Source organism: Leptomonas pyrrhocoris (assembly GCF_001293395.1).
Source record: "Leptomonas pyrrhocoris isolate H10 chromosome Unknown, whole genome shotgun sequence".
Taxonomy (NCBI): domain Eukaryota; phylum Euglenozoa; class Kinetoplastea; order Trypanosomatida; family Trypanosomatidae; genus Leptomonas; species Leptomonas pyrrhocoris.
Genome location: NW_015438368.1, coordinates 691,636 through 718,489, shown reverse-complemented (window position 1 = coordinate 718,489; position 26,854 = coordinate 691,636). Strand labels below are relative to the sequence as shown.

The 26,854-nt window shown below is 54.1% G+C and overlaps 6 protein-coding genes across 6 annotated transcripts; all 6 read right to left on the bottom strand.

Moving 5' to 3' along the window:
- Positions 1-3,733: 3,733 nt before the first annotated feature.
- On the bottom strand, positions 3,734-6,535 carry ABB37_06014 (hypothetical protein; the record flags this gene model as incomplete). Its single annotated transcript, XM_015804255.1, has 1 exon — positions 3,734-6,535. The coding sequence occupies one exon, from the start codon at positions 6,533-6,535 to the stop codon at positions 3,734-3,736; it is 2,802 nt and encodes a 933-aa protein (XP_015657389.1).
- Positions 6,536-10,842: 4,307 nt separating this feature from the next.
- ABB37_06013 (hypothetical protein) lies at positions 10,843-13,149 on the bottom strand (the record flags this gene model as incomplete). The annotated part of the gene is made up of 1 exon (XM_015804254.1): positions 10,843-13,149. One exon carries the CDS (start codon positions 13,147-13,149, stop codon positions 10,843-10,845), a length of 2,307 nt encoding a protein of 768 aa, XP_015657388.1.
- Positions 13,150-16,394: 3,245 nt separating this feature from the next.
- Positions 16,395-17,660, bottom strand: ABB37_06012 (hypothetical protein; the record flags this gene model as incomplete). The annotated part of the gene is made up of 1 exon (XM_015804253.1): positions 16,395-17,660. One exon carries the CDS (start codon positions 17,658-17,660, stop codon positions 16,395-16,397), a length of 1,266 nt encoding a protein of 421 aa, XP_015657387.1.
- A 977-nt stretch (positions 17,661-18,637) lies between these two features.
- Positions 18,638-20,896, bottom strand: ABB37_06011 (putative mitochondrial hypothetical protein; the record flags this gene model as incomplete). Its single annotated transcript, XM_015804252.1, has 1 exon — positions 18,638-20,896. One exon carries the CDS (start codon positions 20,894-20,896, stop codon positions 18,638-18,640), a length of 2,259 nt encoding a protein of 752 aa, XP_015657386.1.
- A 1,038-nt stretch (positions 20,897-21,934) lies between these two features.
- On the bottom strand, positions 21,935-22,726 carry ABB37_06010 (biotin/lipoate protein ligase-like protein; the record flags this gene model as incomplete). The annotated part of the gene is made up of 1 exon (XM_015804251.1): positions 21,935-22,726. The coding sequence occupies one exon, from the start codon at positions 22,724-22,726 to the stop codon at positions 21,935-21,937; it is 792 nt and encodes a 263-aa protein (XP_015657385.1).
- Positions 22,727-23,677: 951 nt separating this feature from the next.
- On the bottom strand, positions 23,678-26,329 carry ABB37_06009 (hypothetical protein; the record flags this gene model as incomplete). The annotated part of the gene is made up of 1 exon (XM_015804250.1): positions 23,678-26,329. The coding sequence occupies one exon, from the start codon at positions 26,327-26,329 to the stop codon at positions 23,678-23,680; it is 2,652 nt and encodes an 883-aa protein (XP_015657384.1).
- Positions 26,330-26,854: the final 525 nt, after the last annotated feature.

Genomic DNA, 26,854 nt, shown 5'->3' with positions numbered 1-26,854 from the left:
AAACAAAAACGGCCACCGAAAAAATAATACTGAGAATAAATAGACGTTAAACCATACAGCGATGAACGTTTCTCACACACACACACACACACTCACACACACGCGCGCATCGCTACGCAGCGCCAACTTCCTTCATTTCATTTTCTTTTACGTGGTTGTTGCTCGCCACGTCACGCAGCCATCAACTCGCGGCTGCTAAGACACGTTCTTCCCCTCCACCTTCGAAACGGTAGCGATACAACAACGAAAGAAAGCACAGCGTAGCGCACGCACTGTGTATAATGAGTTGAATAATACTAATAATAATAAAGAAGAGAGTCAAACAGAAAACAAAGAGAGGCAACTTGAACCAGTAACTTAGACGGCGAACCGCCAAATGATTATTTTTTTTTAGAAACTTCTGCTTGCTATCACTTAGCAACAAAAACCTCTTGTTTTTCCCAATAATTAGGCGACGGAAAGATCACTCCTGTAGAGATATCCTGTACTGTTTCGTGAGAAGAAATAGGAATCTTATTATTTCCTGACTTCTTCAAAAACAAAAACTGTCTGTCTCGTACCTTTTTAATGTTGTTTCTGTTATATTTCTTTTTTAAGTTGCCTTGCCTCGCCGCTCGCGAAGGTGTCCTCCGTTTCCTTTGTGTGTTTGACCTCCTCGCTAGTTGTCGGTAGAGTTGTTTTTAGTAGACAGTTGGGAAAGTAAAAGAGAAAGAAGAAAAAAAAGCGACGGAAAAAAGTAGCAACAGAAGTGCTCAGGGACGTAAGTCCACAAAACAAATGGACCACAAGAGAAGCTCAAGCGTTCAGAATAGAAAGGGTTCCGGAAAAAAATGAAAGGGAAAGGGGGTTGCTGTATGCGACTGTCACACACACACACATTCACACACCCACAAATTCACACCGAAGAAGACGCAGTAGTAAACAAATAAAATAGTGGTGCGAACTAACATCCCGGATTTTCAATACCAGTCATGGACAATGTGGCATTGAACAGGGAGGACGCTCCTTCTTCACATACACACACACACACCAACGGCTTCTACACCAGGACAGCACATACGAAGTACGCAAAACAGTCTTGCGGGCATCAACTCCAGAAATAGCGATGAGACACTTTATTGAGGGGGGTGAAACAGCCACCATTCATTATTTGCTAGTAAAAACACAAGAAGAGTATATTATCTAAAACTATTGTGATAATGTGTGTTATAGGCCCACACATACAAAAACGGGAAGACGCTCCTCCAACAACAAAAGCAGCAGGTGAATGAAGGAGAAACGAACTGCTCCGTCTGGAGGGCACGACGAGAGAGACAAAAAAAAACGGTGCCGTCAGCATTCGAAGGCTTTAAAGTGGAAATAAATTTAGTGAGTACACGACGGCTTCACGTGCTCTCTTCCTTTCTATTTCTTCTTCTTTCTCTTTAAAGGGGGGTTCAGCCTCCGTTGTGCACATCCCCGAGGACACGTTAAAGAGAAAGGAAAACAAAAGAGAAAGGAACAACACGGAAGGACCGCTGAATTCTTTTTTTTTTTAAATGAGAGGTGTGGGAGTGCATCACAAACAGGAGAGCATTGTGAAGATATTAGAAAGCCAAAGAGAGCGAGAAAAAAAAGTGGACTACATTTACGCAGAAAAACAAAAAATATGGCTAACAATGTTCTCCTACACGTTCATGCACTCTAAAGCAAAACGGAAATTATAAAAACTGTTAACGTATAATTAACTCCCTTTTCTCTTCCTTTTCCTATTGTATTGAAATGAATAGGTGCGCATTCCTCTCTCTCTTTCTCTCTCCCTCCGCTTCATGATGCCGCAGCAAATACCAACACAAAGAAAAAGGCGATTGAGCGCTTTTTTTCTTCTTCTTGTCTCGGCACCTGAGGCGTTTAAAGCGTAGCGATGAGCAACGGAGACAGACGAGAAAGAGAACTTCGCAGCAGCTGAGCACATCTCATAAAATCATAATAATAAGCATTTTACGCCTCCGACGATTTCGCCGTTGGATGTGCTATCGATCACGCCAAAAAATGACCAACAGACGCGACGACGACGAAAGCAGCGCTGAGTTTTTGTGTTGTTGCACAGGTGATTAAACAGGAGCACATAACATACGTCTTATTCTGTGATTGGGTGCTTGTACGTGTGTGTTGTGATCACCACGTGCACATTCGTTACGCCCAAATATATATTTTTTTGAAAGTGAGAAGGGGGAGAATAAAGAAGGGCGTGATGAGAGAGCCGTACCCGGTGAACTCATCACGACCGCAACAATGGAAGGACCGAAAACAAAACGAAGCGAAACTGAAATGAGAGAGAGAAGTGAAAAAATAAATAACGGTGGAAGACGTAGAAGAAAAACTAAAAAAAAAAAAGATACAGAAAACGAAAAGCACTTAAAAGCAAAAATATACGAAGAGAAAAGTTAGCTTAAATCCCGTCGAGGTATAAGCAGTACAGCGCTGTCCAGAGAAGTACGGTAATGAACTACGAATGCTGTCTGCATTTTAGTGAGTTACAGGAAGGTGAGGTTATTTTTTGGGGAGTTTTTTTTTGATGTCAAGGTGCTGTGCCAGTGTTAGTGGACGCATATATGCAGGTACTAATAATAACCTACAGTTGTGGGGTATATACATTACACTGTTTTAAATGATATCCTTACAGTACACAACCACGCTCACCACACGCTGTGCAGCAGACTTCCCCGACGGCGACGACAACAACGCTGCTTCACGCCTACATCCCATTTGCAAGATGAAAGCAGCATCTGCAACCAATCCGAGTCATTATTGGAATACACACGCACGAAGCTCTCTATGTTCTCGTGGTGCTTCCGGTTTCATACGATACTACGACACCCCGCCTACTACTACACCGCACGCGTGTTGCCCCTTCCCTTCTACATGGGCGATACTATGAAGAAGATGCAACCGCAGCTACGTGCTCCTAAAAAAGAAGAGAATAAAAAGGTCACAAACAACGAAGAACAGAAGAAGTTGAATGCGCCGCATCGGTCGAGGGCCTACCAAAACACAACAAACGAAACAATAAAGAAAAAAGAGAAACATGTCCAGACAGAGAGAACAAACGACAACGATGATACATTCACCGATGAAAAGCAAAGGTGTGTTTCTCTAGAAAGAGAGAGATGATGATGATGATGATGATGATGATGATGGTGGTGGTGGTGGTGGTGGTGATGGTGGTGCGTGGTGGTGCGTGGTGGTGCGTGAAGTTTCACTTTAGTAAACCTTAAGTTTAACAGAAAAGCCCAAATAGAGAAACAAAAAGGCACATCCGTGACACGTCATGTCTTTTATCGATCACCGAGGAGTACCGCAAAAGGAAAGAGAAAAGAGTGGCACTCTGATTTTTCTTATTAATATTTTACAAGTAAGCCGCGTGACCGTTACACTAAATGGAAAGGTCGCAACGGAGCAAAGCAATGACAACAAAATAAAAACGAGATCCAAAGAGAGAGACTAAGCAACATATAAAACCTGCGCACACCTTAGCACGCCTTTGCCTCTTGCCACCTGGCTGCCTTTTGTTTTCCATCTGAGTACTTTGGGTGGGTGTGTGTGTGTGTGTGTGTCTCATCCGAAACGCGTTCCTCTGCGTCCGTTTAGAAAAGGGCGGCGGCTGAAAATAAAGAAAGAAAAAGCCAAGAGATGGTTCAGCTGCTCGCCAGCAACACCGATTTGTCCGGCATAAACCAAGAATAGGCTTTCTTTACTCCACGTAGCACTGCACACACTGCTGCGGCGGCAGGGCGTGCCAGAACAGCTCCTTGTCCGCCGTGAACACCACCTTCTGCCGCACCGACTCCGCCGAAGAAAAGAAGAGACGAGGGAAGAAGGTGATGTCGCGCTTGCTGGTTGCGGTCAGCGGCGGGCCGTAGAGGTGATCACTCAGTCGTGGGTTCGCCTCCGCGGGCTGCAGGCATTCGTCCAGGTCCTCGCAGGACACGTTCAACACATCCCGCGCACGACCCGCGGCGAGGGTGTAGGTGCTGCGTGTGATGGCCGGCTGCACCTCCTCCATGGACAGGCCGATCGCCACCAGCACGTTCAGCACGTAGCGATGGAAGGCCTGGTCACGGCGGAGCAACGCCTGCATCTCGGACGACGATGTGCTGACGGTGTCGCCGTTGACGCTGTTCGGACCCGTCGCGCTCTTCCGTCCGTTCTCGTTCGACACCGCCGCCGCCTTCTCCGCCACGCCTTCCTCCTCGTCGCGGAGACTCTCCAGCACGGCCTCAAGGAAGTCCGCCGGGGCACTGAAGCAGTCGTAGCCCTCCGCGTTGTCGGCCGTCTCGTGGAAGGAGTCCCCCACCGCCAGTCCCTGCCATTGCTGCGCCAGCGGTGGGGCGGACGGGGTCGAGTTCTCGCCTCCGCTGCTGCTGCGGCTGCCACTCTTCTGCTGCGGCCGTTGTGGGGAGGCCGACGCCGCCTTCCACAGGCACACCACCGGGATTTCGTTGCAGCTCATCACCACGGCGTGGATGTACGGCAGGGCGTCGCTGAGGTTGCGCCGCATCATGTAAAGCAGCGCCATCATCAAATTGGCAAGTAGGCGGAGCTGCGTGGCTCGCTGCGGGAGGTCGGCGGTGTGATCGCCTGCCCCGGTCGCCGAGGCACCGCCGGTCACCGCCGCGTGGCAGTCCAGCAGCTCAATCAACGAGCGCAGGGTGCCCATCGCGTCGTAGAAGCCCTGCTGCGAGTTGAGGAAGTCGTGGGCCTGCCCAATAGCACGCAGCGCCAGTTCCTGCCCCCGCTCCAGCACCTCCTCGCCATCCGTAGCGGCGCGGCTCAGCATCATGTTCTGCAAGGCAAGGGACAGCTCGCTGCCGGCCACCTCGGACGGCGTCGAGGCACCACCGTGCGCAGCAGCCGCGTTGTGCCGCGACGGCGGCAGCAGCAAGTCTGTCGCTACGCCGCTCGCGCCGCTGTGGACCGAGACAGGTGCGCCGGCACTCAGCGCATCAGGCGAGAGCACGCGATCGCTCTGCGCAGAGGCAAAGCGAGGTGGTGCCAGCGTCGACGCCTTCCCCGCACCAGTACCAGCACCAGCAGCGGCCATCACCAACCCGTCCAACGCCGCGTAGCCCTGCGGAGGGGTGAAGGTGGACGGCGGCGTCGTACCGGAGGAGGACGCGGGAGCAGGACCGTAGTGACGCACCACCGTCGTCGGCTCGACACCGCCAGCGGAGTCGCTGCTGCTGCCGCTGCCGCCGGCATCCGAGTCGGACTTCTGCAGTGCCGCAGCCCGCGACAGCGAAGACGGCGTCCACTGGGAAGACGCATTCGGCGTGCTGATGGTGGCCGCCACCGAGCTTGCGTTGTGCACACCGGGCAGCATCTCCGCCCCAAGCATCGCCGTCGCGGCGGGCTGGAAGGCACGCGCGTGTGGGCTGAGTCGCATCGGCGGCCGCGCTGCCGCTGGAACGACGGTCGGGGAGAGACCGATGGGCGTGGGGGTGTCGCTCAGGTCGGACATCTGGTTCGCCTCCTTCTCCTTCAGGTTGTAGTAGCTCTCCAGGGCGTCGCCGAGGGAGCGCTTGGCGAAGTTGCCGAGGCCGAAGATGCACGGGTTGCCCGTCGCGGGGTCGGCGTCGTGGAAGACGCGATCGACGATCGGCTGCTTCGCGCAGTTGCACTTCAGACGCAGCGGCGGGCGGCCGGGGCCGTTCTTCAGCTCCATCCCGCTGCGCCGCATCAACGCCTCCGCCCCCGCCGTCGTCGCGAACTCGACGAAGCCGTAGATCCAGTTTTGGTTATTCGTCGCGTTGCCGCAGATGCGCACGCGGAGGTACTCCCCACACTCGCTGCAGATCTCCGCCAACTCGCTCTGCCGCATCGTCAGCGGGAGGAAGCGGAGGTGCACCGTGCGGGCCAGCAAGTCCGACGTGGCCGCCTCGCGCTCCACCAGCCGCTGGCGCTCCTCCTTCGGGAGGGCCTTGAAGTCCTGATGGAGACGGTTCTGCTTGCGGCTGCCGTAGTCCGCGTTGGGGCCGCGGTAGGTGTAGGGGTTGCTGCCGGTGCTACTCGGTGTGGTGCTGCTGATGGCGTGGTAGGGATGTGGCTTGAGGCGGCCGTCCATGCCGCTGCTGTGGGTCGGCGGTAGTGGCGGTGGCGGTGGCGGCGGTGTGCGGTGGTACATCGGTGCCCGCTCGTAGCTGTCGTAGCTCGGGGCGTCGGAGACCGGGGAGTGGCCGTAGACGTGGAAGCGGTCGAGCGCCGCCGCGCTGGTTGGGTCCAGCGTCGGGGTCAGCCACTCCTCGCTCTGATGGAACGAAACACGCTGTAAGGCGGCCGCGGCGGCGGCGGTGGAGGAGGCGGAGGAGAAGCGCTTGGAGGTGTACGGGACGCGCGGGTAGTTGCCGTCGCCGGTGCTGCTCATGTCCGTGTTCGGCATGTAGTCGCCGGCGACCACCTCGAAGCCGTTGAAGGCGTCGGTGTTGTTTGGCGTGTTGTCGACGCTCGTCGGCACCTCTGCCTTGGAGTTGGGAGACGTCGTGAAAATCGATGCCATGGCGCAGGTGAGGATGCTCTTCAAAGGTGTCTGCTATTTTAAACAGATGCGCCTTCAACTAAAGGAGTAAAAACAGGAAAGGTGAATCAACGGGGAGTACCGACGTTGCAGAGCGGCACTTGGGAACGGCAGAAATACGGCGGGATGAAAACGAAGCAAGAAAAGAGTTGAGCAGCGAAGATCAAAAGTATATGTCGTGAACAAAAGAAAACGCTGTAAAACAGTTCTTATCAACTCGCTGAGCCAGTCTGTGCAAACGTGAAAAAGAAAAGCAAGAGTTTTCGCTTTCAGGCAGAAGAAAAAGCCAACGGCACAAGAGGCGTACAAGGATGGCGTGAGCGGGTATTGACCTACACGATGCAACCTGGCCGCACAAGTAAGAAAAATATCTGAATTGAGAAAGACAAACAAAGAAACAGCTTCGTGACGCGTGTATAAGAGGATCTGCCGGCACAGAAGAAAATGAATCAAAGAGAGAAGAGAAGAGTTTCGAATGCCGCGGGGCAATGAAACGGAAGAAAGAGCAGGAACGAAACACGGCTTTAGTCGAAGGTCTTTCGCGTGTATAACGAGCGCCGACTGATTGCACTCAAAATAGAAAAAGCGAAACAGAATGAACGGTTACGAAGGCGAACGAACGGGAAGCAAAACACTTTGAGGGAGAATCAAAGAACAGAAAGAGTTTAACCCAACCGCGACAACAATAAAAGACAGATGTCGAATGTAAATGGAAAAAACCTGGCAATCGGGAAGCAAAGAAAGAAAAATGGGGGAATACCTACACCTTGCCCTATCACATAAAGAAAACGCACGGACTTACGTCTACGGAAGAGTCTTTTTTTTTAAGTTGTTAACCTTTTTTTTTGATATCCGAACAACAGGATCTAGTAAAATAGGTGCGAACGGAAAAAAACCTACTACAATAATCATAACAATACTACTTAGGTCAATGCTAACTACAGAAGTTCACACTTTGGCAACGTTGACAGGCGCAAAAAGGAAAAGAGAAAGAGAGCAAGAGAAAGAGAGAGGAAGCAACACTGAATGCGAATCGAAAACCAAGAGAGAGAAAAACAAAACAATCAAAAACGGAGGCAATATGTAATAGTAGAAATGGGAAATGGGAGAAATAGGAATCTCTTCTCGCTCTCTGTGAGATAAAAAAGGAGACACTTGCGGAATTCTCTTCGGTTGTTTGTTTGTTTGTGTTTGGGTTGGCAAATATAAATGGCCGGAGCTTCTCAAAATATTGCTGTGGAGAAGAACAAAGAGAAAAGTTACACGAGGTGGCAAATTGTGAACAGAAGAAAAATGTGAAGAAGACAACAAACACCAAAGGTTAGGAAGAACAAAACCGACACACAACGGAGTAACGCCTGCTGCTTCTCTGATCAGGCTTTTTTATAGTACTTTTTCCTTTCTTATACTATTTATTGAGGAAGCAAAGAGGTTTTTTTCTTTGGTGTGTGTGTGTGTGTGATTCCTTCCGCTTGTAAAAGATATGTGAGAAAAACTGGTTGTTGTGGAAATCGTCGGGGGAAGGAAAATATATAGGGAGAGTCCTTGATATGAAATAGAAACCAGAAACCAATAATAATAATAATAATAATAGAGGAAATCACACAAAGAAGAAAGAAAGAGAGGAGAATTAACTGATAAAAAAGGAGGGTGTGGAACAACGGAAACAAAAACAAAGTGCGCTCTTGTCTGCTAACCAGCTTCGCGTTTCTCGTCTGTGCAGCCGTGGGCTTGACTAATAGCAAAAATATTTGCTTTCTATGTAGCACGGAAAGAGCGTTGTATGTTTAGATAGTAAAAAGAAAAAACGGCGAGAAGCGAAGAATGAGAGGCGCAGGACAAAAAAAAACACAGAAAAAAAAACAGAAGAAGAAGAGAAACAGTTGATCGACGGGAAAAGAAAAAAGAAGAAGATAAATCTCCAGCTCGATGAACTTTACACACACGCGTGTGCGCCAAGGTGCGACGATTCCTTTGTGATTTAAGAACGTGAAATTAAAACACACACAAACAGTTGGAAAGGAGAATAATAATAATAATAAAAGAAGAAGTTAGAAGTAGTACTGACTCGACAAGAGAACGCGAAAACAAAAAAAATTCGCCTCTTCTGTTCGTTTCAGAGTTGGGGCTCCTCGAGTTTCACTTGATGGACGTCGCTAGTTGGTACGCGGTGCAAATTAGGGAAGCACGAATGCACGGTGTAGAATTTCCTGTCAGTTTGATTCCCTACCGATTCTTGCAACTGGCGGCCTAGATGGAAACGCGAGGAGCTAACGTAGTACAAATCGATGAACTCGAAGGATAAAGATATAAAAGATATCCGGAAAAGTAATTGTAATAATAATAATAGAACAAGTTAAACGGAAAAAAAACTTGTAAAGTAACGCACAGATCTGGAAAAAGGAAACAAGAGAGAAGTCAATGAATAATACAACAGCACTCGGATTTCGTTTGCAGGTGTGTGTGTGTGTGTGTGTGTCTCACGGCTTGCTGACGGGACAGTCTAGTCTTACTTCTTCTTTCTTTCCACTTGTGATGACTCCAAACAAGTGTCTTCTACGATGGGCTTGCCTCTCTTTTGCTTTCTTTTAGTGATTCTTTGTTGTGCTTGCTTGGCTGGCAATTTACCTGCAAACGTGCGCAGAGGAAATGCGAAGACCGAGACTGGACAACAACAAAGAAACACAAAAAAAAAACTCTAGCGGTTTTCTTCGCCAATGGCGCCTTCGTGACGTTCACCACAAACAACAGCCACCCGAATACAGGGGAATATACTAGAGGGGGGGAGGGAAGATAATAGCTAGGTCAATAGGATGGATTGCGTATATACCGTACACGGAATGCGTTAGCAAGTGTTAGATGTGTATAGATATAAGCGTGTATGCTGTTGTGTGTGAAGCAAGCGAACCGGCAGCGTGAAGTCGAAAAAGTCAGAACTGAAAAACGAAGAAAGAGCGCGAGAGAAAAAAGCCGTTTCCGATCGTTTGTATCGAAAAGAACGTGTGAAATAAAGAAAAGGGGAGAAACGTCCTGTATTCTCTCTTGTCTATCTCCCATACGCACCCGTCCAGGGCTGTACTAAGAATCCGACGGTAGCAAACGTGTGGACCGATCAGACGACGTTGAAGTAACACGAATGCTGCTCTGAGGTCGACGAGAAGCCCTCACGAAGTCAGCAGAAGCACACCGTGAGAAAAAAAAAGAGGAGCAGAGGAGGGGGAGTAAATGGAAAGGAGAGGCGCTGCACCCAGTAAACGAATTGTGATGTACGGAAAATACGCAATTGACGAGTACAAGAATGAGCGGACGTGCGTGACACAGCGGGTGTGTTGTGTGTGGACTGACGTTCCTTCAAGAACAACGCGGGCTTTAATGGAGACTGTTTTTGTAAAGAGAAAACACAAAAGTGGTTAGAATCTATGTGGCACAGTATTAAACAGACACACGGGTGGGAGATAACGTCGAGTACAGGACGGTGAGGATTGATTGTGGAGGCAGAACAATGTGTAACCATTAAATGAAAAGGGGAAACACAATAGTTGAAAACCCCAGAAACAAACGAAGAAGAGGGAATGCAACAAAGAGTAATGCTGAGGAGACAGAAAAACAGAACACAACAGAACGTCAATAATCATCTTTAACTCCAGCACCATGAAAGATGCCGCATAACAGAGTAGCCAGCTTGCTTTTCAGTTACAAACTGCCGCACTCAAACCATTAAAACCACCTGACAATGTAGTCAAGGAAGCAATGGTCCACAGCCCCACAAAAAAAAAGGTCACTACGCATCATCACGCAGCGATCCACTGGCTCGCTTTTTACGCAGAGCAGCAGCTTGCTCTTGCACATGACTGCCGCTCTCTCCGCGTCACACCCGGTCGACATCTCAGCTTTTTCAATTATTTTCTTTCCGTAACAGCTATTTCGAGATTAAATCTTATTGAAAAAAGAAAACAGAACGCGACAACTTGAATATGAACTGGAGTAGTAATAGTAGTAGTAAAAATGATAATGAGTGAGATCATTAGAGAAGTGAAAGTGCTCCTGTCCTTTCCGAATTTACTGGATCACACGAAAAGTGCAGGAAGCTGAATAAAGAGTGAGAGGAGGAGGAGCGCCTCTTTTTGTTCGTTGAGCGCCGCTCCTCCGTCGCCAGGCAAATCAGCGAGGGCGGAAACTATCTCGGAAAAGAGAGACAATCTGAATGGAGGGGAAACACAGAAAACGGGTAGTGTCATCGAATTAATACTTGTAGTAGTATTAGGCGAGAAAAGGGAGAAATACACTTTTCAAAAGTTAAACAACGGCGCGACGTGATTCGGGGGCAGCTGTCGCCAGAAGCACTCCGTGCCTCTCGTCTCGCGCACTCGCTGTCGGGTCGCGTTCACGCTCTCAAAGAAGCGGTGCGGGAAGAAGGTAATGTCGCGCAGCTTGCCCGTCGCGGCGGCGTCATGAAACAACATCTCGCACAGGCGCGGTGCGGTCGGGGAGGCGGCGAGGCAGGCGGCCACCATCGCACTCGGCTCGCCGAGGACCTCCACCGCACGCGCGTTGGCCAGCGTGTAGGCACTGCGCGCGATCATCGGCTGCACGCTCTCCATCGCAATACCAACCGACACGACCGCGTTCAGCACGTACCGCGTGAAGGTCTCATCGCGGCGGCACAGGTCTGCCATGTCGGCCGAGTTCAGAAAGGCAGTGCTTTCATCGCTGCAGGACGAGAGGGAGCGGCTGCCGTTCAGCAAGAACTGCTCCTCTTCGTCGGTCGACGCCGCCTTGCCGTCGGAGGAGTGCGCCGCCGCCGCGTCCACGTTGCCGCTGCCCGCAGCGGTGCATTGCTTCTCCACGCCATCCTGCTCGTCATCCTCGTCGATGAGGTTCAACACCTCCTCTGCGAAGCCTTCATCCACAGACTCGTTCGGCGGAAGGGACGGCACGTTATGCAACGGCCTTCCACCCGCGCCGTTGTGCCTCGGCGCCGCCACGTTCAAAACAGGACCGGCTGCTGCGTCTGCGGCTGCGGCGGGTGCGCCCCTCGCCGCCCCGACGCCTTTTTCGTGCTGCCGTGCCCGCAGCAGCAGCGACGAGGGCGGGATCTGCGCAAAGGTCACCAGCACCGCCTCAACGTACGGCACCGCATCCGCCACACTGCGGCGCAGCAGGCAGAGCAGCGCCCCGACCAGGTTCGCCAGCAGCCGCAGCTGCGTCACGCGTTGCGGCAGCGTTGCCGTGCAGTCGCCCGAAGCCGTCTGCGCCGCCCCGCCCGTCACGGCGGCGTTCGCGTCGAGAAACGCCAGCAGCTGCGTGAGGTCGTAGCGGATGTCCTGCAGGCGCGTGTCGGAGGAGAGGTGACTCGCGCGGGACAGCGCGTCCAGCGCCATCGTCTCCGCCTTGCGCACGATGCCGGGACCGTCCAGCGGCCCTTCCGCAGAGGTCGCGGTGGCCCGCAGTCCCTGGAAGGCTGCCGCCAGCTGCTGCAGTACGTCCAGCTCCGCCGCGTTGACTGTAGACGGGAGTTTGGACAGCTCCGCGAAGATGTCAGACGTGGGAGCGGGAGCTGCGGTGTGGCTCTGGGTGTCGCCGTCGCCCCCGGCCACGTTGGACGTCGCCGTGGTGAGTCCGGCGTCATCGGATTTGTCTCTTGTGGTCGCCGTCGCCTGCGTGTGGGCGATGCCGCCGCTGCCGCCGCCGTCACAGTCGCAGCACCCCCCGCCCGCGCCACCACTGTCCTTCACCGGCGTCCCACCGCTGTCCGCCTTCTGCGTCTTCTCGCCCTTCCAGCACTGACAGCAACCGCAACAATTCACGCCAGCACACCCGCACCCGCAGCCCGTCGCCGCCACCTTCCGTATCGACGACACCGTCAGCGCCGTCAACGCGCGGTTGGCGGCTGATGTGCGGCCCCGACCGTCACCCGCCGGCGCGCCGTTGTTCACGCTGCCACTCAGACTTGCACCTCCTCCCCCTGCAGCAGCGCCGCCACTGCCCACCACGAGCAGCGCGTCGTTAAGCGAGCACTCCGCGAGATACCCGCGGCCAAACCCGCACGGCGTCCCGGTGATCACGTCCGCGTCGTACGCCATGCAGTCCAAAATCGGCTGCTTCGACGGGCTGCACTTCAGCCGCAGCGGCGGTTTGCCCGCCCCGTTGGCCAGCTCCATCCCGCTGTGCGTCAGCATCGCCGCCGCCGCCTCCTTCGTTGTGAACTCCACAAAGCCGTACACCCACTTCTGATGTGTGGCGGAGTTGCCGCAGATGCGCACCCGCAAATACTCTCCGCACTCATCAAACACGTCGGCGAGATCCTTCTGCTTCATGAAGGGCGGCAGGCAGCGCAGGTGCACCGTGCGGGCCACCACCTCGGCGCGCGACTGCTGCTTCACCGACGCGTGCGAGGAGGCCCCAGACATGGTGCTTACGGTGTGGAAGGGTGAGTAGCTCGTCGTGAAGGGCGACGCGAAGAGCGGGGCGGTGAACCCCGACGAGGGAGCGAAGGGTCCGTTGGGCCCGTTCGGACTTGCGGTGTCGTCGGACGAGGCTTTGGTTCCACTTCCGGGCGGAGATGGCAGCCGTGTCGGCTTGTCGGTGGAGGCCATTGGAAACGGCGGGTGGTGTACGAGTTGCCGAGACACACAACGACTGTCAACCGTTTTTTAGTTTCTGGAACTGCAAAAAAAAAAAAGAGCAACGAAGTAAAAGGCCCGCGTTGCGGGGTAGTACAGGCAGCACAAAACAAAAATAGATAGGTAGAAATACCGAGCTCAGCAGCACGCCACCAACAAACACGTAAAAAAAAACACAAAATGATGAAGTTGAAAGAAGTTCAAAAACGCTGTCACCAGAAAAAAAAAGACTTAGGTTGACGCAGTAGAGTCCCTTCGTGTGCAGTCGCTTGATGCGGCTCGACGGGAGGGAGTCCAAAGGCAACAGTAAAATGCGTGACCCCAAGCAACGAAGCAGTGAATAACAACAACAATAATAATAATAATAGTAGTAGTAATAATTAGAGTGAAAAAGTGGTTGATGGATGTCGGTGGTAAAGCACAAGTAGCTCACAACAACAGGAAGATCAGAAAGTAGTCTGCGCAACAGAGAGCACAACTGCCTCAACAAACCGGTTTGGGAGTGAGAGTGATTGTGAAAGACAGCCGCCAATGAAGAGAAGAAGAAAAAATGAAGAAGATGTTAAAGAAGAAAGCGACGGCAAACAATACTGTGCAGTGGACGTAGTTCACTTCCACCTGAAGGATGAGGAGACGATGCGCAGATCCGAATGGAAAGGCCAAGACAAATCCAAGGGCACCAGAGTCCAACGAGCTAGTCCGAAAACACACTAAAAGAAAATAAAAGAATGTAGTCGAACACGCGTAATGTGATAGGTTGAGCAAAGCGTACTGAACGTGAGAGAAGATCAACAGGAGCCGCGTAACGCTCGTCAACGTTAAATCAATTGCAGGTGCGAAATCAATAAAGATGCAGAAATTGTCTTCTCTATATATCTTCTTTCAACCCAAAAGTAATAGAAGGTAAAGAAGGTAAGAAGCAATGGGTTTGCGAGTTAACGAGTAGAGACACACTGCGTGTTACAGCGGCGATGCTATGCACCGGAAAGGGAAAGGAAAAACAAAAACAGTGAGTGGATGTGATGGTGAAACGGGGTACCTTCGTTAGCGTTGGGGAGAAGTGACGCTTTTGAGGCTCTTTGTTGGAGAAGCAGGTGGGAATCACAGGGGAGGAAGAGTGGAGGAAACGGTGTTGTGAAAAGAGAGACGTCCCACAGCCGTTGCTGTGATGTTGTCAGCATCACGGATCAATAAAACTCATCTACCGCTTTGATTGCGCGTCGCTTGCCCAGGAGGAATAGAAAGCATGTGCGCGCCGTCGCTTCCTCCCAGTACTCAGCACTTTGGCTGTACAGAAGATATACCTTTTTCCCTTACCTGATGGAGCAGCCAGCTGCTGCTCTTCTGCGACGCACATAACGCCCTGTCCTGTCAATATGAGAGATGTATTGTGTCCCCTTTACCTGCTTGTCAACTTAAGAGAGGAGCAAGCTAACACACCGCCTGCACATGCAAAGGTCGGAGCCGTGCCACACACAGAGAAACCCAGCAAAAAGCAAAAGAATACGTAATAAACGAACTGCAGACAAAGCAAGAAAGCGATGGAATACAGAAGCACCAGCTGCGGCGTTTGGCGCCACGATCTTCTTTTGAGGAGTATCGTCTTTTTCCAAAGCACAACAACAGACTGCCCGGTAGAACCTGCCGACGCGTAAAAGGAAAAGGATGGGGGTGGGCAGCTCCTTTGCGGTCCGTACTGTTCTCCTCGAGCCGTATTTCCCTCAAGCGCGGATTTCCACTGCATTGCGTGGGCGACGCATTCAGCAACGCCTATGTCTCGTACAGCCAGAAACTCCCCCTTGCCTACACATGTGCGCCACTGTGAGCAGAGACTCTATTGTCAGTGGCGGCCGCACCGCTCCCATCACCAATCCAGGTAAATACCAAAAGACACACACGCAGTGCGTTTCCGGTGAAGCACGTGTCGTTACAGCAAAACAAAGTCGTCCGGGCTGCGCTATACCAAGGGTGCTCACGCAACTGTCACTGGCACAGTGCCACCAACAGCGCTGTCCGTGGAGCGTTTAGTCCTCAAGGCTCGGTGGAGTCCGACACAGAACAGGGAGAAAGCAGGAGGAGAAATAAGATGCGCGAAAGCACGACAGTTACTACCGGTGCATCGTCGATGGGTCGCTACAGCCCATTTTCATGTCGTTTGAACGTGTTACATTTTTTTGTGAAGAAGCGCAAAGGTCTCATGGTCGCTGGGATACGCAAACGAAAGAAAAAGCGAAGCGCTGCAACGAAAGGAGCGCAGAAAGAAGAAGGAGATGCGGTGATAATAAGAGGTAAAGACGGATCCCATACGGAGTGAGAGGAAGGGAGGGAGGCGGGGGAGGCAACGACACCAAAACTCTTTCCGCAGAGCGCACAGGTGCAACGTGGCATTGTTGTGCTGTCAACAACAAAACCAGGCAAGACAACCATCTTCTTCTGTATTACCTGAGAGCCTTTGCAACCACCTCGCTGCCACGGTGTTCGCCCTACGCATCTGCGCCAAGGTGGTCCATCAAAAAGAAAAAACCCACTGCATTTCATTACCAGCAATGCACTGGCAAGCGAGCCTACCGAAATGCCATTTACGAGTATTTTTTACTTATCCTTTTTTAGACATTTTCCATCACCACACCGCGCTATTTACTAAGAAGAATAAAACTTCAAACAGAACAAAAATTCAGAACACACGACTCCCGGGACACGCCAGCACAGAAACAACAAACCTTTATGAAATCACCACCTTACAGTTGGGAAAGGACAAAAAAACAAAAAGGAACGAGAGACAGCGTCGTGCCGCGCTCCCTCACCGTCACCCGCACTGTCAGTAAATGCGCCATACCATCAGATTTGTTTCATTGAGCGCAAAACAAATATACCGGCAGATGTCAACGGGGGAGAGAAGAGCACTGGAGGCCTTTTCCAGTTTCACAACTCAAAAACAACGATACAAACAAAAACCAAACAAGCTTTTTCCCCCTTCTACTGCCACACCGCTTCGATAAACGCACTTTCATGCGTTCCTCCCACCGCAGCTGCGATCGCACACGTTAAAAGAGAAGAAGAAGAAATCAAAAATACAGTTTTGAAGGAAAAGGATACTTACAAAAGAAAATAACAGAAAAAGACAAAATCACTACAGGATTGGGTTCGCTTGTCTCCATCACCCTCTGAGTTGCCGGCACCGTACCGCGGCTCCTGTTTTTGGCAGCTGCTTACTCGATTCAGAGCTCCGCCTCGGCTTGTTTCTTCGCGCCTTCCGGCGTCGCATCCGCAGGGGAGTCCACCACGTCAACATCCTCTTCAGCGGTGTTGGAAGGCTCGGGAGGGAGGTCGGTGCCAAGGCGGCGTGCATCGCTCTCGCGTTCCTTCTCCTCCTCCTCTTTATTCACTTCTGCCGCAGCCGCTGCCGGGGCCGCCTCCGCCTCAGGATGGACGTCACGCGGGACGGGCTCCTCCGTATCTCCCTCCGGCGCGGGCGTGTCCGCCACCACCACCACGACGGGCTCCGCCTCCGCCGGGGCCTCGGGGGCCTTCTTGGGAGCCTTCTTCACTTTCTTCTTCGCTGCCTTCTTCGCTGCATCGCCCTCCGCGGCAACCGGGGCCTCCTTCGGCTTCGTGGCGAGGTGCCTCCTCTTCGGGGTCGGCTTCGCCTTCACGGCTTCCGGCGACGCAGCAGCGCCAGCATCCGCGGCTTCCGCCTCCGTCGCCTTCTTGCTGGCCTTCTTCTTGAGGATCTTCTTCTTCTTCTCGGCCGGGGCAGCACCCTCCGCCTCTTCATGATGGCCCTTGACGACCTTCTTCACCTTCTTCTTGGGGGCCGCCTCCGCCGCGCCTTCCTCCTTGGGCTGCGGGTCCTCGTGCTTGACTTTCTTCACCGTCACCTTCTTCTTCCGTTCCTTTGCCGGCGCCTCAGCAGCGGCAGCAGCACCATTGGTGTTCTCCCCAGAGTCCTTTGGCTCCGCCGCCGCCGTCGCGGCCTCCTTGCTGTGTGCAGGGGCACTCCTCTTCGCCTTCTTCTTGCTGGTGCGCTTCATGCGTACGACGTCGTCGCCCTCGTAGGGGACCGCGTGCGATTTGGCGGTGGGGGCGGCGCCGTTGTGGTGATGGTCGCCCTTCGGCGGTGTCTGCGTGTTCGGCGAAGGACGACTCGCCACCTGCGTGTGTCGCGCCAGCACCGGCGCACGGAGGACCACCTCCGGCTTCGCGGGCGTCTCCCCGTCGCCTTCGCTGTCGTCGTCCTCACGCGGGATGTCCACACCGCCCTCCGCGTCCGGTGGGTTTTGCGACCCGTCTTCCGGGTGGTCCACCGGCTCGTCTGCGCCGTCACGGTGCGGCGCAGCGGCCACCTCGACTTCGGCGGCGCCGTTGGCGGCCGGATGGGCCTCACGGGAGGCCTCTGCGTCGGGTCCATTCGACGCCGGCACTGCGAGGCGCTCCTCCTCGGCCACCGCCAGGCGGTCTTCGTGGGTCGACTCCACAGCCGTCATGTTGAAGAAGAAAATTTAGCGTTGAAGCGTGTGAAGGAAACGCGAAAAGACCGAAGAAGGGGTGCTCCACGAAAGAAATACAACGCCGAAATAAAAGAGAAGTAAGGTAAGGAGAATAACAGAGACCAACGGCAATTCGACGACTTGCGTACGTACAAGGAAGAGATAACCGGAGAAACGACGAAAGAAAAAGAAAAGAAAAAAGATGCGGTACAGAAACGATACAGAACAGTATATATATATATAGATGTTAGATCCTTTAAAAATAAAAATAAATTGCTTCTGCGGTGAGCGATATGAAGGGGATGCACCACCCTAAATAAATGTATCGGGAGTTTGCTGGGAAATGAATTGCGAAGGTGTGACGGAGATGGCGTATTTTAAAAATTCTTTTTGATAGAACGAATCAAAGGAGCTCTTGATACTTTTATCGATGCTTAATGGCCACTATTGAAGTAGAAGAGAATATCGGTAGTACGAAAAAAAGACTGAAGTGTGGGGAAAAAACTGAAGGAGTTTGAGCTGCACGAGAGAGAGAGAGAAAGAGAGGATAGAGCAGCGAAGGAAAAGGGTTGAGCGCATCACCATAAAAGAAAGTGCACCGTTGCAGCTGAAAAAAACTCTAGCAGGATTACGTTGGACGGCAGGAGTTTGTCGCCGATTTCGCTTTCAATTCTGTGTCCAATATTTGCTGTGGTGGATGTCCATCAGATGCCTGTCCATGTGTCGGAAGAAATCAAAGCAGCGAGCGCCGCTTAACACAACCACCGACTCTTTGTTGCAGCAATTCCAAATCATGTTCGAGATGCTTCCCTTTATGAGGGGGACTGTGACTATGCGGTAACCGGCACGAAACTTAAAATGGAAAAAATCATTGTTGCCTGCCGGATACGGGCGTGTCTTCTCTACCAGCTCTGTTTGTGTCTCACGTGCTCAAACCAGACCAAAACAAAAATAATAACGCCACAAGTTCTCCGTTATCTGCTGATCAACGAAGCCCACCACTTTTGGGTCAGCGGCGCCGCTGTCGCCCTCAAAGCACGTCGCGTTGGCTGGAGCCTCCCATCCATTCCATTCGCCATCAGCAGCGCCGCTGTGTCGTCTTCTCGGCGGCTGAGCGGCAGAAATCCGTAGCGGTACAACGTGTACGCCACACTGTAGCACTTTGTATAGGCCACCGTGAGCTCCTCATCCTCGTCAATGTTCTCCGCAGCTCGTACAACTACTTGAAAAGTTCGACAAGGATGGCTGTCGTCATCCACTGCCGCTGTGCTTGAGGTCGCCTTGTCGAATGCCCCATCGTTGCGAGTACCGCCTTCTTTAACGGGCTGCCGCTGCACTTCTTCTACGCTGTACCGCACGTTCCCCACGCCACTCGGGGGGTGACTCAGCATGTCCAGCAGCGGCACCACCGTCGGAATGGACGACGGATCCACCTCATTTACGTGTAGTCGATCGGCATCCACCGCACGCAGCACGTGCTGATAGAGCGCGTACTTGCACTTCATGAGTGCTCTGCCAAAGCCGTCCAGCTCGTCGCCCTCTGCACTCTCCTGCTGAACACGCTCAAAGGCTTGTCGGTCGACCCGTAAGTGAGGCAGCATTTTTTGCCGGGACAGCACCACGCGAAAGGCCCACTCCACGTCCTCCAACGAAGGCGGCGGCAACAACGAAGGCAACGACGTGTTTGGTATCACGTCCACCGCCGTACGGTGCTCTGGGATGTCGGTGGGTCGGGTCGACACGTCAGCCGCCGTGACAGCCGCCGTCCGTTCAGCACCGACGATGACGACCTTGCTCGAGGTGAGGGGCAGCGTTGCGTTGTAGCCCAAAGACGACGCTGCGCTTGTAGGACTCGTTGCGGCACCCTCGGACACCTGCTGCGTCTGTCCCTGCAGCGCCGTCACGGCGTTCTCGTACGACTTCCACCACGCCTTATGCAGCTCACGCAGATAGTGCTGAAAGCGACTGCGGTGCTCCGTGTACTCCATGTGCGTCGGTGGATCCAGCACACCCAGGTGCAGCTCCTTGATTCGCTCATCATCAAAAAGCTCCTCAGCCGGCAGGAGCTGGATGTAGGGGTGCAGCGGACTCGACGGCCCATCCGCCTTCTCGCAGGCCAGCAGTAGCGCCGCGTGTACCTGATCGATAAACATGGGGTGTGGAATCGGGTCGAAGGAGGAGCGACGCACCGAGAGCACCTGCTTGATCGCCTCATAATCCGGCAGGCCAGGTCGTCTGCGTGCGCCGGTGGAATGGGCAGCAAGCACTTCGCTGTTCAGCGTCAACCACGGGGTGTTCCACGAGGTTTGCCCAAGAGCAGTGGCAGCGGCGGCAGAAGTAGGGGCACTGGATGCCGTGCTCACCGGAATAGTCAGCACCACCTCGCCCTTGGAAAACGTCCTCCTCGCGTACACCCCACGCGCCGTCGCCCTCCGCAGGTCCAGCAGAACGCTCGTGTTCAGCTGCTCCCGCAGCGCAGCACCCGCCGGCAGCACGGTGTCCGTCAGCCACGCCACGAATTTTGCGGTGGTCACCGCGTCGATCGTGCCGCGGGCGTCCTGCGAGGTCCATGTCTCCGGCACCAACCGCACCTTCCCCAGCGACGGCGCCGTCAGGCTGGAGGCCCACATGGGCAGCCTCGCCTTGGGCGTGTTGTTGGGCACCTCGTGGCCGTAGAAGTCACGGCTCGCCCGCTCGCTCGGGTCGGACACGAATGAGAACTTACCCACCCGCTTCTCGGTCAGTCGCCCTTGCGGCAGCGGTGGGAGCTCCGCACCGGGGTGCACCATCGGGAGATTTGTGGTGGCGGTGCTGCTGCGGTTGTCTGCCGCTGAGGCCCCTGCGCCGGTGTCGTCGGCGAAGGTGGTAGCACGCCGCTTGGATGATTGCGTCTGTCGTACACGCTGGCGTGGACTTCTGTGCGGTCCGCCATCTGTGGTGGTGGAGGCAGCCGCCGTGCGCCGCCACTTTGACTGATAGGCGGTGTTGAGGTGCGGGGAGCGTCCTGCCGCCACGCGGTTCGCAATGTCGTCGTTTTCGGCGTGGACGGGGTGCAGCGGCGCCTTTTGGAAGGTGGCGGCATCGGTAGTTTTAGAACTAGACGGTGAAGGGTGGGGGGCAGTGGAAGAGGACGCTGTTGTGCCACTGCGGCTGCTGCTCTTCTCGCTGCTGCTGCAATGGCGCATCTGCGCAGCGACCCATCCCGGTCGTGTCTTCGACGTCAGCTTCCGCATGGCTCTTGTGAACGAAAAAAAAAAATGGAGAGTAGAAGATGGGAGCGGATACAAAGAGCGTACACGCATGGGTGAATAGAGAAAGAATTCCAAAGAGTACACGAAAAGCCCTTTAAAGTCACGCACCGGCAGGAGATTTCTCACCGCCTTATCTTTCAAAGCCCTCGTAAGGAGACTAACAGGAGCACCAGCTTTAAAAAAGAAGGGAGCTTGGCTGCAACAACAAAAAAAACTATCGCACAACACCTGTCGAGGTCGCCGTCGACGAGCAACAAATCGATTCTTTTGCTTTTTCATTGCCATTGCTGCATCTTGAAATACGTGGCATTTCGTTGTTTGTTGTTTTGCGCCACGACGGGCAACGCAGCCCAGAACGAAAAAGAGATGCCGCCCAGAAAGAGGGGGGATGCCGGTCTTCATGAACGCCGTCTCTCCGCTGGCGCTTCACGGAGGCTCTCGATCAACATGGACCTCTTTTGTGTTGTGCGTACCCTGAAAAGGAAGAGCTAAGAACCTCTATGAAAGCCAGCAAACGCAAGCCTCCAGCTGCATTTTACGTAGAGGAACCCCCACACAAGCACCTCAGCTGCATTGGAACGCTCGACACGTTTTGGGGGGACTGCTGTACTGTTTCTAATTAAAATATAATTACTGGAATTTTCTTCTTAGGTGTGAGTGGTATTTTTGTTCTGAGTGTGTATGTGAATACATAAAGCCTGTTAGTGACAAGAGGTAAAATTTGAAGAAAAAGAAGCAAAAACAAGACGTGATGTTACTTGCTCCGCTGCTCGTCGGCGAAGGAGTCGATAGGAAGAGTGGGAGAGGAACGAAAAGCAGCGTAGAACATAAAACGGCGGATACTGAAAAAAAAAACAGAAGGAAAAGACCAGAAAATAAAACAAAAAACGAAGAAGGAAATACAGCGCCCAATAAAGTTTACGTACCTGGTTCCTTCGGCAGTAAAAGGAAGAAATGAAAAAGAAGGAAAAGATCGTTTCCACCGATGAGAGAAAATCCTTGTGTTAGGTTCCATTGAACTTAGAACAGGTACTCCGCAGCGAGGTCCTCGGTGCTTCCGTCAGCGTGGCGCACCGTCAGGTGTCCCCAGCTGTTCAGCGACACCGCCGTCAGCTCCTCCGGATCGCGGCCATCCGGGAGGCGCTTGTGCAGCTTCAGCGATTTGTCGATCACCTTATCAAAGTCGGCCACGATGGACGCACGCGTTACGCCGTCTGCGTTGCAGATATCGAAGAAGTGCACCCAAATGGCGTTGGCCAGGTCCTTCGGGTCCACGTGCTTCACGCCGAACTCATCCGCGATTTCGTTGATGGTTGTCGCCTCACGCCCCGCATCTGTCACCTTCGGCCCGACCGCCACGTTCATGCCCATACCAATCAAGAGATAGCCATCCTCGTTTTCAATCAGGGTGCCGCCGATCTTTTTGTGGCGGAAGATGAGGTCGTTCGGCCACTTGGTGGACACGGCCTTCGCCGCCTCCGCCGCGACGCTCGCGCTGGCCGACGCGGCGTCCAGGTGCAGCACCTCCAGCACCGCACGGCGGCAGGCGAGTCCGCAGACGAGCGGCATCACCGGCACTAACTCCTCCTTAAAGCACGCCGCCTTCTCGTTGTGGGGAACGCAGAGGGTGAAGTACATGTTGCCTTTTGGGGAGGTCCAGGTGCGGCCGCCAGTCCCACGCCCCGCCGTCTGCATCCCAGCCACTACACCGAAGGGTTTGCCGGCGGCGGCAGCGATCATCTCACGCCCTACCTCCATGGTGGAGCCGACCTCCTCGAGGAAGCGGATGTTTACCGGAAAGAGAGAGGGCATTGTTCTTCTTTTTGTCGTTATTGTTGTTGTTTTATGGAAAAGGAGAAGTTGAGGGGAAATACAAGCAGTTTGTATGACTTCGAGAATCTGATTTTGAAGGGAAAAAGAAAGGCGTGTATAGCGGCAAGGTTCTGCAGCAGAGAGAAGGCGAACGCACGTCCGTGAGGACAATCCATGCAAGGCAGCAAAAGGGGCGAGAAAAAAGGGGAAGCCGTTTACGGGATTGCATGTCGGGAAGCAGAAATATGGAAAGGCCTCATCGAATCGCTTCGTTGGTGGGAGCCGATCGTCTTGTGTGCCAGACTAAAAGAATCAAAAACAAGTGCAGGCAAAGCCACCAGCGCCGAGCAGGACACCTGCATTAGGACGACAGCCGCATGCACACCTGCTGTTTCGTCGGCCTTACACTTTCGAACGTCACGAAGCGCATGCGAAAGAGTGCAAAACAGCCAAGATACGTAAACGCAGCACTTCGTTGCATCACGGCTGTTTGTCATTCACTCGTAGTTATCCTATATATATATATTCCTTTCTATACAGTAATTCCACCCGTCAAAGAACGGAAACACCACCAACAAGCTCAAGTGAATGCTCTCATCGCCAACAGCGTGAAGAACTTCATAAACAGAAGCAATGGAACACCACTTACGGGCTCCCTTTCCCTTTCCTCCGAAACATCCATCATTCGACACACACACACAAAGGCTTATGAACCAACAGTCAACTCTACTATGGTTTGCCGCCGCGATGCTCGCTTCTCTCCTTCGACGGAGCGCTTTCCCAAGCAACCTGACCGGCGTACATGTATATACCTCACACTTCGGCATCAACAAAGTCAAAACAGAGCACTATCCCTTACTTTGCGCCGAGGCCGTCTCAACGCTTCAACAGCAATCAAATAACAATAACAAAAAGAAAAAAGAGATCCGCACACAGGAATATACTCAAACCTTAGTAGCGACGTGTCTGCTTGCGTCGAGTAGAGCCGAGCACGTTCGTATGCACCGGCGCACCACCAGCACCTCCTCCGGCCATCACATTACCTCCCATAGCACCCGCAGCACCGTTGCCGAAGCCGGCAGAGGAGCCGGTGGGCTGCGCAAACGCCGGTGGGGCAGCACCGAAGCCACCACCACCACCGCCAGCAGCGGAACCCCCGGAGGTGCCGCCAACGCTGCTGTTGCCACCAAACATCGGCGCTGGACCATTCATCGGTGTCGCACCAAAGGCCGTACCCGCAGCGCCTCCAAAGCCGTTACTATTATTATTACTGCTGCCATTCACACCGAAAGCGCCACCACCGTTGTTGCTGCCTCCGCTCCCTGCTGCGGTACTCGTCGTGCCCCCAAACGGAGAAGCCGCGCTCGTACTCACTCCTGCTGCTGCTCCACCACCTGTCGCAGATGGAAAAGGAAAGCTCGTACCACCGCTGCCCACCATCGAACTCAGCGGTGCGCCAAACGTAGTCGAAGGGGCACTCGCGGGGACTTGTGCGGCGCCAAACTGGCTAGGGGCAGCTGCATTACCGCCAAAGACAGGAGCCGTGCCGGTGGCGTTGCCGGTGGCACTTCCACCACCGTTGCTCGCGACCCCGCTAGGGCTGTTGGTGGCAGCACCGAAAGAAAAAGGGCTCGACGCGGAGGGGCCGGTAGGGGCAGCACTGGAGAAGGCACCGCCACCAATCGGCGCAGGGGCCGACGCGCCAGCGCTGCCGAAAGCGTTGCTGCCACTACCAAACGGCGATGCATTGCTACTGTTGTTAGTATTAGTAGTAGTGGTAGCAGCATTTGGGTTTATCTGTGCCGCAGCGCTGAATGAAAAGCCACCCGATGCAGGGGCAGGTGCAGCGTTGGTCGTGTTGGTATTGTTAAGGGTGCTGCCGCTGCTGACCGTCGTGGTGCCAAACGGGGAGGCGTTCGAAGCACCGAAGGGGGGTGCGGCGGAGGGTGCGGTGGGGGCTGATCCAATCGCTGGGGTCGGGCCGGTGTTTGTTGCGGTGGAAGGAGCTCCGCCGAAGGAGAAAGAAGGCGTGGCAGAGGTTGCGGCAATAGCTGTGGTGGTCGTGTTCGTGGAAGGTGGCGTAGGGGAAGCGCCGCCAAAGGAGAAGGGCGAAGGGCCCGCCGAAGGTGCAGCACCGGTTAATCCATTGGACGCGGTGGGCGGCTGGGCAGCGGCTCCGTTGGCTGCTGCACCAAACGCAGATGGCTTCGACGGCGCACTACCACCACCGTCCGCTGCGGAGGCGCTGGTGGAGAAGCCTCCCGCAGAGCCGAAGGCGCTACTCGACGCCGCCCCCGCTGTGGTGTTGCTGCCGTTGCTGCCACCAAAGGAGAAAGGGTTGCCGCCAGCCGTTTTGGCGCCTTCCGGAGACGCGTTCGCACCAGTGGAGCCGAAGGCGGTGGCACCAAACGCAGGCGCTGGTGCTGAGGCATTCGCCGATGGCTGTGACGCGCTTTCTGTGGAAGAATCTTTCGTCTCGGTTGGTTTCGCGCCAAACGGGTTTGTGTTGCCGACGCTGCCGCCGCCGGTGCTGAAGGAGAAACCAGAGAACCCTTTAGTTGCAGGTGGTGGTGGTGGTGGTGGTGGTGAAGCCGCTGTTGTGGGGGGAGCACCGAAGGGGTTGGACGGTGGCTTCGGCGTGGTCGATGTCGCCGCTTCGCCTTCATTCTCGCTGCTGTTGATCCTCGTGCTGCTACCTCCCATGCCAATACCGCCAAATCCACTGCCACCTCCTCCTCCTCCAGCAGTTGCCTGAAAGGGTGCGGGGGAAGGCACAGCAGTAGAAGGCACTCCCGCTCTCGGGGCGGCCTGCCGCGCGCACAAGTCGGTGATTCGACCATCCAAATTGGCCACATCACGCCGGCACGCCTCGACGCTGTCGCGGCACGACTTCAAGTCACTCTTGTCGCTCCTCACGCTTTCGTTCAACACCCGCAGCTCCGTCTCCAGCCGGCTCACCTCCACGCCTTTCCTTTCCAGTGTATCGTGCATCTTCGCAAACGTGGAGTCAAACTTCGCGCCGTACTGCGTGTTCACGTCGTCCAGCTTCTTCGTCAGCTCCTCAATGCGAGCCTCAAAGCGGCTCTCCATGTGCTCCAGCCGCTCCGTGAAAATCTTGATGAGCTGCTGCTGATGCCGCTCCACCTCCTGCGACTCGGCGAAGCTTCGGCTGACATCGTGCCGATTCGACTCCAGTCGACGCCGAGGACCGTGCACGGCGGGGTCGCGGCTCGCCTCGCCAGACAGCAGCACGTCACTGCCCTGGTGGTCCGACGTGTAGCCGTCGTCGCGGCTGCGACGGCTTTCAGAGTGGTGCAGTGCGAGGTGGCGCTCCAGCACGGCTCTGCGCTGCGTCTCGCGAGAGAGGGAGGCGGTGGAGCCGTCCGTCCTGTCACGTGGGCGGACGCGGTGGCGCACGCCAATTGGGATCGGCACCGCGTCGTCCACGTCGGAGACATTCAGCGCGTCGTGGCGCTCAGTCGCTGCAGCCGCCGCACGAAAAGGGGCGAGCGGTGTGATGCCCGTCAAGACGGTGTGCGGTGGATTCGGGTCCGAGTGACCGAGGAAGTCCTCCAGGTCGATCGAAAGCTGACTCCTCGACATTTGCTCTTCGTGATTTGTATATATATATCCGCGTTTGATGGAGCTGTGCTGACGAGGGGGTGAGCGATGCCGCCGATGTTCCTTTCGATGAGTCGGAAGAGAGTTGACGAACACTCAACGCAGAGAAAGAACAGAAAGTGCGTTGTGCTATCTGCGCGGTTCACGGCTGCCACGGAGGCACACCAGCGAAAGAAAATATGTCTGTAAAGCCAAAGTGAATAGAAAGCCCGATGTCGTATTTCTGCTTTGAAAGCTCTTCCGGGCCTCCGCACAGTTCGTTGGCCTCAGGATGCACAAATGAGCGCCGTAAGTGCAGGGAAGTACAGCACGAGATGGATGAAGAGGAATATCGGCTGTCAAAGAGAACAGAGAAGAGAAAGGCGAAGATGAGAAAAGAGAAAGAGGTCGGAGGAAGTAACTCAGCCTGGCAGGAATGAAGAATTAAAGGTCAGTTTGTGAGGTAAGAAAACGACAGCAGCATCAGAGCTCGAAGCACACAACTTTTAGCCGTGTGTGCCACCGCTT